The 10,810-nt window shown below is 30.9% G+C and overlaps 1 protein-coding gene and 2 long non-coding RNA genes across 18 annotated transcripts in view; 2 read left to right on the top strand and 1 right to left on the bottom strand.

Moving 5' to 3' along the window:
- Window positions 1–3,073: 3,073 nt before the first annotated feature.
- On the bottom strand, window positions 3,074–3,481 carry LOC129916495 (uncharacterized). Its single transcript, XR_008772477.1, has 2 exons — window positions 3,385–3,481; window positions 3,074–3,315 (listed from the first exon to the last, which is right to left on the bottom strand). It is a non-coding gene; the product is annotated as an uncharacterized LOC129916495 (long non-coding RNA).
- Window positions 3,482–3,592: 111 nt separating this feature from the next.
- LOC129916489 (RNA-binding protein Musashi homolog Rbp6) overlaps window positions 3,593–10,810 on the top strand; it is an 80,949-nt gene continuing 73,731 nt past the window's right edge. For 2 of the 13 annotated variants that reach the window (XR_008772469.1, XR_008772464.1), the window contains exons 1-2: window positions 3,593–3,768; window positions 4,814–4,993. Coding sequence is in view for 3 of the 13 variants with exons in the window: in XM_055996482.1 (XP_055852457.1) it covers window positions 4,896–4,993 (98 nt within the window). In the remaining 10 variants the exon portion in view is untranslated. Of the gene's footprint in view, window positions 3,769–3,899; window positions 4,136–4,186; window positions 4,325–4,813; window positions 4,994–10,810 lie in introns of those variants that run through there. The other 11 variants (XR_008772462.1, XM_055996482.1, XR_008772466.1 and 8 more) reach the window with 8 other exon arrangements.
- Window positions 7,169–10,527, top strand: LOC129916494 (uncharacterized). 4 transcript variants are annotated; one of them, XR_008772476.1, is made up of 6 exons: window positions 7,170–7,836; window positions 7,904–8,488; window positions 8,545–8,622; window positions 8,696–8,792; window positions 8,853–9,297; window positions 9,380–10,527. It is a non-coding gene; the product is annotated as an uncharacterized LOC129916494 (long non-coding RNA). The 4 variants fall into 4 exon arrangements; XR_008772474.1 differs by having other exon boundaries at window positions 7,169–7,836; window positions 7,904–8,622; XR_008772475.1 differs by lacking the exon at window positions 8,696–8,792 and having other exon boundaries at window positions 7,171–7,836; window positions 8,545–8,650.

Genomic DNA, 10,810 nt, shown 5'->3' with positions numbered 1-10,810 from the left:
AAAAACAGGAGGCTTGCCGCCGATTTCTGAGGTCAACCCGGCGAAGCCCACAGGCGGATCACTAGTGTGAAGCAGATACGAGGGATTTATGATTCCCTTGACACCGAGATTATAACAGCGCCGAAAAAAAGGCAGAAGAAGAATAATAAACTAATTAACCAGCCTCTATTTTGAAAAAAAATTATTCTAAAATTTTTTTCTTCAATTTTTTAGTTTGAAAATAAATTTTTAAAAAGTATTCTTTATAATAGGTTTATTCAAAAAACAAAATAAATAAAAAGGTCACTGGCTTTACAAAAAGGTATAGCACGTAATTATGAGTATAAATGTTAATTTTTATAATTTACAAAAAATAATTTACGAGTCTGATAGAGACCCTTTTTTTGCTTGCTCATTCTTTTTTTGGTATTATTACAAACACCTTAAATTCGTTTTTTTTTTTTTTTTTTGTCACGAAAACACTATACCTAAACTACTTTAAATAAACTAAACTAGCCAAAACTGCATACTTTACAGCATAAAAACAATTTTTTTAACAAATTAGTAGAGCAGAAAATGATCAAGTTCAATTATATATTTTTATTTTCAATAGTTCAGAAAGACCAAAAAAAAGTAGTCCATATTTTATCCAATTTTAGCCGTATTTAATTTGTTTGGCCATAATGTTGATGAAGCATCTTCTTATCATTCACACATGTTCAATATCTATAATTGCTCAAAGTATAAAACAAATTATTTTGTAAGAACATTAAAAATGTCGTTCTTTTCTTTTATTTTGAAAATATTTTTTAAGTATATTATTTTTTTATTTTTTTTTTTTTATTTAAATTTCTACAAAAAGTTTATTAATAAAAATTTTTAAATTCAGTTATAGGCAAAAACTCGAAAAGTAACAAAAAGAGTCGAACTTTTATATCGTTACAAAAATGGTCACATCTTTATAAAATATCTGTAGACCTCACAAGTTAGACTTTTGCTAATAAGAAGTTTGTGAAAAATAAATCCTCACAAAATCGAGTTACTTGCAATAATTTTCTTAAAAGGAAAAAAAAAAAAGAATTGGCATCGAAAGAAAGATGAACTAAATTATAGGGTTGCGCCACAACTTATCATTTTCTTAAACCTTCATTAAAAATTGATAGCTGTTTAATATATATTCATTTTTCTTTTTTATAATTAATACTAATCTTTTATGTAAAATTTGAATACTGCCCTTCCCTTTAACGAGGTTTATCTCCATGAGCTATTATTTTGAAAAAAATCTTTTTTTTTTTTTTAATTTATTTAATACACAAATCTCATATGATTAACAAGTAACGCCACCAACATAACAAGCGGTCGTAATGAAGGGTATCTTCTTCTATTTTGTAATAATTCAATGGTAACTACCAGGGATGGGACTTTGCTGCAGTAGATCTGCTGCATTTTCTTCAAGAAACAAATCTACTGCCTTTAAATAAAATCTACTGCACTTTTTGTTTTACAAAAAAAAAATTATCAGCCTATTGTGAATTTCATGTGAACAAGATTTCACCCGAAAAAATTGAATTTTACTTTTATTTCTATTATGAGTTCCGTGAAAAAAGTTGTCCCCGTATTTTTACCGACTTCCAAAAAGGAGGAGGTATTTAATTCGTCTGTATTTTTTGTTTGTTTGTTATGTTTGTTACCTCATAACTTTGGACTGAGTAAACTAATTTTGATGATTCTTTTTATATTAGAAAGCTGGGGCCTGCAGTGTGGTCCCATTTCAATTTTGTACAGTTCTGGCTATGAGAAAAACCATAAAAGCCATAAAAGTTTTTAACCATGGAAGTCGGTTTTGTTTTTTTGATAAAAATGATTATTTCAGGTAATGTGCGAGGCAGTGTGGCCAGAGCCGGCTATTTATCGCCAAACAAGCTCCTTGAACATTTCACTGGCTACTTAAAATTTTGATTTTCGATTTATCGGAATTTCGCTCTTTTAATTTTGAACTTGGCGACTTAAGGCTCCTTTGAAATCAAAGCATTTTACAACAAAAATCCATTAGAGATGTGAACAGAGATAAGCAATTTGCATACATTTTTCATTATTAACTACTACTAATTTAATTTCATGCCCGTCAATGAGCATAAAAACCAGAATATACAAATATCAACAAATCTAATAGCAAAAAAAAAAACTGTATGCGTTTTTTAGGCCATATTTTAAAAAGGCTATTTTTGGCTCCAAGATTTTTCAAAATCGGCTCCTTGCTTCTTAAATATTCTGGCAACACTCTGCGAGGTAGTCGACAGATCTCTTCTCACTTAAAGTTTTTTTGGCGAACAAAGAACTTGTTTTGCCGTTTTTAAATTCCATGCCAACAAAAATGTTTTGTGTGGAAAATTTCCACGTGAATCTCATGTAAAAATATCAGCATATCAGCTAAAACCACGAATCTGCAAAATTGTAGTTTTGAGAAAAACGACTTCAAAGTTTTGGAAATTCATGCAATCTTATGGGAACTCGTGCTACGAAAATTGATATTTTAGGCTTTTAGGGAACAGATGGATTATTGGGGTCGAAGCAGTGGATAGAGGGACCGATAGCAAGTTAAATGACGCATTAAAGTGAAAATGTCCAAAAATGCAGATTCGCGGTTTTGGCTTTGTGCCGACGATATTATTTATATTATTTGTTTGATCGTTATTCTGAATGCAGTCAATCTCATTCTAATACGTAACGTGTATTTTTACGTATAATTAATACAACAATGCATACATTTTTGTTTTGCTCCGTTTTTGTTATATTTTCTAATAAGAAATGAATGTTTAGTTTTTGTTATTTTTTATGAAATTCTAAAAATATAAAAATCTACTGCGATAAAAATGAATCTACTGCGTTATTTGTTCAAATCTACTTCGACATTTTTTTCAAAAAGTCCCATCCCTGGTAACTACCTATTGCAAATCCATCTCGTCAGCAATTTCTTTAACTGCAACAAATAGGTATAATAGCAATTCTTGCTTCGGAATTATGAAACGCATAGTTTTCTTTATTTGTTGTTGTTTACGATGCAAATATTTTTACCACAAAAACACGGCTACTCTTTACCACATGACACGCTTTGTCATTTGCAAAAATCACCCTAATTTATTAATGGCATTTGCAGAAACTTGCAACATAGTTTCATTTCTCATCCCCCGAAAACATTAAAAACAACCCCGCTTTCCTCTCAGTCTTTACAGAAATAGAGTGGTATCATGTTTTGAAATTTTGCCATCAAGCATCACAATTCAAACAAAAATTGCCACTGATGGCAACTCCGTAACATACTTCCGATTCCGAAATCTGGACAAAAAAAAAAAAAAAAAAACTTCAACATGGGATTGAAAAGGACAACCATTCTGATTTGTATACCTACTACTTACACACAGCAGTGATATCTCGTTTATATAGTTGGCATCTTGCATGCTGTTTTCTATTTCTATTTTGTTTCATTCCACATTCCACTCACACTGAAAATAATAAAAACAACACAAAAGAAGGCGAAGCGAAAGAGCAAACATGAAAAATGAAAAACCGATTTGGAAACGAAGGCGAAGCTCCTAGTCTGGTTTCGACTGTTGTATTGTCACGTCTTTTTTGTTTTGAGAAAGAAATCGATTTTCTGATTCCAAATATTAGAATGTTATTTAATTTTTCGTCAAAAATTTATATTTTCTTTTACAGAATTTTACCTTGTTCTAATTTGCAAGATTTATTTGTTCCAACAAATATTGTGATTTCATAAATGTGCAAAAGGTATTTCTCACAAAATTAAGTAAAAATAAGGAAGTGAAGTTGTAATTTATGTTCGGACTTGATATTCGCATTCCGTGTCGCCGTTGACAAAAAAAAAAAAGACGAAAGGAAAAAAAAACAAAGCAACTTACAAAAAAACACTGCACTTCGCAAATGCAAAGTGGTTTTGTGAGATCTCATGAAATAGCTTTGTCTCACTAAAATTTCGCAAAACTATTATCTTACCTGCTTCCACCAATGGAAAGGTATTGCGAGGGAATGAAACGACATAGGTCCAATCGGGCGGCGAATTAAAATAAACGTAGATGTGAAAGGAAATTGTTCCATTACATTTAAGATTCGGATGATAATTCAATTGAAGTGTTTAGTATAGAATAATTAAAATCATACTTCTAAGTAGTTTATGTTTATTAATAACAATATATGTATATTGTGAATGACTTTGTATCAAAAATACCTACAGTTTGTAGTTTCTTTGTCATAAAAATTGCTTTAGATTTTGTGCTGTTCTTTTTTCCTTTCTTTGGAAATTATTAGTGCATGCATTTATAAATCAGTAAGTTGGCAAGAGAGACGAAGGAAAGAAAAAACTACGACAAATGAAACAGACATAAAAGAACGTACATGAAGAAAGAATCTTACAACTTTTTTTTTTTTTTGATTTTTTTTTTGTTTTTATTGTGGGAGTTTCTTTGATTTGAGGACAATTAGAAAGTGTAACTATTCTAATTTGCAAATCTATTTCTTTTTCTTCTTGTTTTTTTTAGATGCACGTAAAATAAAACAGTAAATTTGTATATAATCACTATATTTGAAAAAGGGTGTAAATGTAAAAAAATAATTAAGCTTTTGATTGTTATAGAAATACCTTCTCTAATATTGTAAATCGTTTGTGTATTGTTTTTTTTTTATTCTGCAAATATATTTTAATCTGTTTTGCAAAAGTACATAAAGTTCAAAATAAATTCAAAGATATATCTAGACATTTGTTCGAACAAACAAAAAAAAAAAAAGTAAATAAAAGAAAACACGTTTTCGCTTTTAGAAAATCCTCACAATAAATTAAAACCATAAAGGATATTCTTCAACTTGATTTAAAAATTGATTTACATACAAATTCTGCCAAAATGTTGTTCGAAAATCCAGCTGTAGCAGCAAAACTTCCGTTTCCGTATAATGTGCCGCCACCGATACAGGCCGCAGCAGCTGCCGTTCCCAGCCTAAGGTAAGCGCATATACGAATTTTTGCCTTGTAGTTTATTTTTAATATGTATTTATTTAGAGCATAGCTATTTGTTTTGTATCTAGGTAGATATTCAAATGTATCTTTGACAAATGTGTGGAAAAAAAATTGGTACATAACAAGAATAACATTGCAATTTTTTTTTTATTCTACTATACTTTAAGGTAAAATATTCATGAGCTGTAAAATTTAAAATTCAAAAGAGTTATGCAAGAATTCAACAGTAGTATATATATTTTACATGCATTTTACATTATTTATTTATATGTATATAACCCTTATTATGTATTATGTATATTATATATTTGTTGTCTTTGGTATAAGCATGATAGCTGTCAAAATGGGTATTTTTTTTTATTTAAGGTTCTTAAATGCTTATTAAAATGTTGTAAAAATGATTTTAAACAAATTAAATTACACTTAGGTCCAATTTATTCACACTCCATTAAATTTAAAGTCGCCATTAAAAAAGGGAAATTTTAAAATTTGTATGCGATTTGACAGTTTTATAATTTTTAATGGAGCCTTTAAAAATAATGGAGAGTGAATAAATTGGGCCTTAGGCTCAATTTATTCACACTCCATTAAATTTAAAGTCGCCATTTAAAAAGGGAAATTTTAAAATTTGTATGCGATTTGACAGATTTATAATTTTTAATTGAGATTTTAAATATAATGGAGAGTGAATAAATTGAGCCTTAGGAGCAAAACAAATCAAACTTTTGCGTTCTGTAAAAATGATAATTGATCAGGATGTATTTCACATACATACATGTATGAATGTTAATGGTACCATTAAAAAGCTTGAAAGAAAAGCTTTAAGTCAATGCTAAAAACTTAAAAATCTGTTCACTTTATAAAGATCCAATTATAATCAGCATAAATGATGTATGTATAAGGAAAAAAAGACTGAAATTAAGACAGATAGTGTCTGGAAAAATTAACATTAAACAAAATGAAGTGCAGTTTACTGTTTCAATATTTTGTATTGCCCCTTCTAGCTCTAATTCCAGTCCGTAAACGATTTTTCATCGACCTGATGAGTTTATTGACTATATCCTGCGGTACTCCTTCTTATTCTTTTTCCAGTGCCTCTTTCTATTCACTAATGATTTCTGGAGCTTGAACTCTTCGCTTAAGCTCGTCCCACAAATGCTCGATTGGGTTTTAGTCTCGGCTAAGTCCGTCCATAGTAGCAATACCGACTTCCCTAAAGAATTCGGTCGTTACTCGCATAGTGTGGCATCGAGCGTTATTGTGCAATAGCATGAAATCCTGGCCAATATTTTCAACATAAGGAACGACATGATCTGTCAGAATATCAGAGTTGTACCGATTCGCAATTAAACCTCTTCCTCTACAACCACCAGGCACAAATGAAATGCCAGCCCATATCATACATCATTGTGCAAATCGCTAGACAGGTCGTCTGTATACTCTGCATCTTCGATCGCTTCCATGGAGACATATTCTGCACTTATCCGAGAACATAACTGGCCTCCATTCCTCAAATTCCCATCCCCAATAGGTGTGTGTGAGCAAATCGTAGTCCAGCTGGCCGGTGATTAGCAGTTAATTTAGGTCCCATAGCAGGACGCTTCGGGGTAAGATTTACTTCTTTATGACATCCCCTTACTGGCCATGTACTAACAACTCTTTCCCTTACCTATCTGAGCTGTTCTTGGATGTTAACGCCTGTAAAATGACGATTTCTTAAAGAAGTCATTAGGACGAATCTGTCATCTCTCTCACTAGTGCACCGGCGACGTCGAGATCCTGGCATTCGCACAAAATCTCCAGTTTTTCTGAACCTTCTGTAGATCTGTAGACCTTTGATATACTTATACAGGATCGGCTTAGATGAAGTTGTAGGGCCACCGCACGCTGTCGTAGTAGTGAGATAACTTGTGCAACTTCTACAGGCGTGGTATCCATTTTTTTTTTTTCCAGAAAAATCGAAATGTGTAACAATTGACTTCTAAAAGTAACAACGATAAACAAAAAAATGGATGCGATTATGCGTATTAAATCCATACAAAAATAGAACACCGAGGACCGAAATCATGAACGAAATTTATTTTTTTCTATTTTCGTTGTACACCTCTAAAGTTTATTTAGATTAGTTCCTCCTTTCGTGACCTTTTTGATTACGAATTGAGTATATTGAAGAAAGTATAGTTTTATTTTTTTTTTTTATATTTGTTTATTAGCTATAGCAAATGTTCATATTGCTTGCCTCCAACTGCAATTCAAGACCTACATATTCTTAAAAACGATCTGTGGAAGAATCTGCTTGAGATGATGTTTGCAACAGCCTCCGTAATTTTTTTGGCGTAGTTTTGAGTAGACTGTTTTTTGTTTTACGTGAATAAGATTCCATCCGGAAAAATTGAATTTCCCAGTACACATAAATAAGGTAATATCTTCCTAACGTAGTCAAAATTTTTTTGTCAAAAATGGGCAAGAATCTGTCAGGTCGGCCTTTAATTTTTATATTTTAATCGCAGTTAACAGAAAATTAGTTTTTGTTTTAATTTATAAAATGTCATTTGAAAAAATTATAAATTAAAAAAATAAAAATTTTCTTCGTGTTTCTTCTCAGAAAATGGTCAATAATTGTAAAAAAAAAAAAAATTAATGGTGTGCGTGGTTTTTCGGTTTTTGTGCGTTTTTCCTCGGTAATTTAAAACAATTAAGAATTACGGTAGCTGGCGACCAATGTCAGTTTGGAAGATATTAACTTTTTATGTGTACTGTGATTGAATTTAACTTTTTCCTTATTATGAGTTCCGAGCGAAAAATTGTTCGCGTTCCGATATCTACCGGTATTTTGAACTTTTTTTTAGGTAATAATATTCTTAGGTAATAAAAATAATATTAATTATATTATAGGAGGTAGTCGACAGCTCTTTTCTCACTTAAATTTTGGTGCCGAACAAGGAACTAGTTTAGCGGAAATTCTCTTGATGTGAAATTCACGATAGGTTTTTAGATTCCGGGCGAACAAAAATATTCCGGGTTCCTCACAGGCTCTTTGATAATCGCAATCATCACGTGAAATCCTAATTTGTCTGTCTCCTCGATGTCTTTTAACATGATGTGTAAAAATGTCGTTTAAACCGTGCATAGACAAACAGAAAAGATGTCACGTTGTATAATTGGTCCAACCAGAAGTCCTTAAATACCGCATGATGAGGAAGATAGTACGGCTTGTAGGAAGATTGGTATATTTCAGCAGCAGAAACTTCTTCCATATGACCTAACGACAAAAACCCATCGATAAACATTATAACTATCAAGAAGTCTTTCATGCGTTTTTTGAAAAAACTCTCCTGCACGATGCTCATGGATTGATACACGGAGAAAACTTACCACATAGAATTAAGCGGATGGCACCTTAATTTAAGAGGATTTCTGCATGGTTTTTTGCTAAGATGACTTTCACATTAAATTAAGGTGACATCACCTTAAATTAAGGTGACAAGTCACATTAATTTCTTGAATGCGTAAATTAAAAACAAAAAAACTTTCAGCCACCGGGGATCGAACCTACAACTGTTGGCTTACTAGGACAGTGCCTTACCACTGTGCTATCTCAATGTTGGAAATGAGTATGATAAACTGCAACTAAAGCAAAGTGTGACTATAATTTTAAAATTTTTATTTTTGGTCAATTTTTTTAAGATGAACATTCACATTAAAATAAAATGAAGTTCACATTAAATTTAACTGAGTTTAAGTGGAATCAGCTTATTTTAAGCGGATATCACCTTATTTTAAGGTGGTGAAATTTAATGTGCGCATCATCTTATTTTAAGGTGACACTTTTTTCTCCCTATAGGTTATATCAGAATTTTCCACTAAAAAGATAAAATTGTTGTGAATGATCCAGCTGCTTACATTAAGTCTTGATACCTTTATTAAAACTAGGAGAATTTTGTGCAGTCTTTTCTGCAACAACGACCCAAAAACAGTTTTAGTAACCCCGGCGATTGTGTTACTAGATGGTTCGGTTATAATATTGAAAACCTTACCTGCTAGAAGCTGGTTTATTAAAATAAAGATCAGCGAGCTCAACAGACACAAGATTTTCTAAATCGATATTGTTCAGTAAAGACTCTGGCAACAACAATGTATAATTCGATAGAATATAACAATCTACGTCAAAATAAAAACTATTGAACTAAATCGAGAAATAAGAATAAGAAGGTTCGATGGTGAAAATAAATCAATAAATTTAGTCATTGAAGTAGTAATAGAGAATCTTTTAAAAATCAATAATGCAGGTAAATTCATAGATTTGTATTTGCTGCATTGCAGATAACATTACTTACATTTGGAAAGTATTTTCATATTTTAATTTTACAGGCCTGAATTATTATTCATGTTGAAAGCGATAGAAACTGATGCTGATGGTGACGAGAGGGTGCTACAAAATACAACTGTATTAATAGCGAGGATTCTGACAAAGGGGATCTTTCTTCTTTAATGCAAACTTTTAAAAAAATTATAACTCGTAATAAAAATCTCGTGAATGGTTATGGTTTTCAAAATTTTAGTCTTGAGATTTATTCGCTTTATCCAAAAAAAAAAAAAAATAAATTACAGACTAAAATAAAAATAAATGAAAATGTACAATGTGTGTTCGTCCAATACAAATTGGAAATTATACTACGAAAATATGTTACGTTAGGGTGGTCGTTATTTAAAATAAAATTGAATTTGTATGCTCCCAAATAAATAAAAATAAATTTTCCCCAAGAATCAAGACTTTATCCTATTTCTAACCCGTGCCTCCAAGAAGTTGAAGTTTCTTATGGAAACAACATAATAAAACAAAATAAATTCCAGCCAAACTATTTGTTTTAAAAATTTGAAACTTTAAAGACTTAAACCTTATAGGTTGAAGTTATCGTCTGTTTTTTTTCAGATTTTTAGTTGTTATAATTTCGGAGATTCAGCTTGGTAAAGAAACCCATTTTTATTTCAGAAAATAAAAAGAAGAAAAACAGCATTAGATGAATTATTAAAATTAAAATTAAATGAAATTATGTTTTATATCTTTCAGACGACAACGTTTAACTAGTTTTGAGCGGTGAAGAAAATATAATAAAACAGATAGTTTTTTGAATCAAGAGATTTGCTTTAAAGTGGCATTCAATCATTAGCGCATATTTTTGCATATTTTGGTATAAATGCATATTCTGGCTTACTGACCATATTTTCACAATAAATGCATATTTTTCGAGCATATTTTAAGAAAAATAAACTTTAAAAACCTTAAACTAATTTCTCTGAAAAAGAATACTGTTGAGAACTTGGCAGCACTATGCACAATTCCAGATGACTTTCATAAGTTCAAACTATGGGTTTCTCAGTGAGACTATAGTAAAACTAGAGGGTTAGAACTCGCTTAATAAACAAGTAAGTTTGATGGAGGAAGCAATTTCGAAAATAAATGCAGTAGAGTCTTCAATGGGTCAGTCCATTTGTAAAAAAATAGAAAATGTTCTTAACCTTCCGAAGGCAAGTGGGGTTACCCATCACCCCACCACTTGAAAAAAGGTGTATTCTTTTGCTTCTGGTTCTGTAATTCTCTATCGATCGGTCAAGAATTTATTTATATTGAAGTCAGTTAGTTACTTTCATTAAAATGTTGTTGTAAGTTTTTATTTTTTATTTTATAAAAAAATTAATTAGTATTTACAATGATAATGTTATCCACGTAGAAAAAAGCCTTGCCTTCGGAAGGTTAAAAAAAAAAACGAAGGATACATACAAATGAAGAATTTCTCCACC

Source organism: Episyrphus balteatus, chromosome 3 (genome assembly GCF_945859705.1).
Source record: "Episyrphus balteatus chromosome 3, idEpiBalt1.1, whole genome shotgun sequence".
NCBI lineage: Eukaryota > Metazoa > Arthropoda > Insecta > Diptera > Syrphidae > Episyrphus > Episyrphus balteatus.
This window is presented reverse-complemented; position numbering and strand designations above follow the sequence as displayed.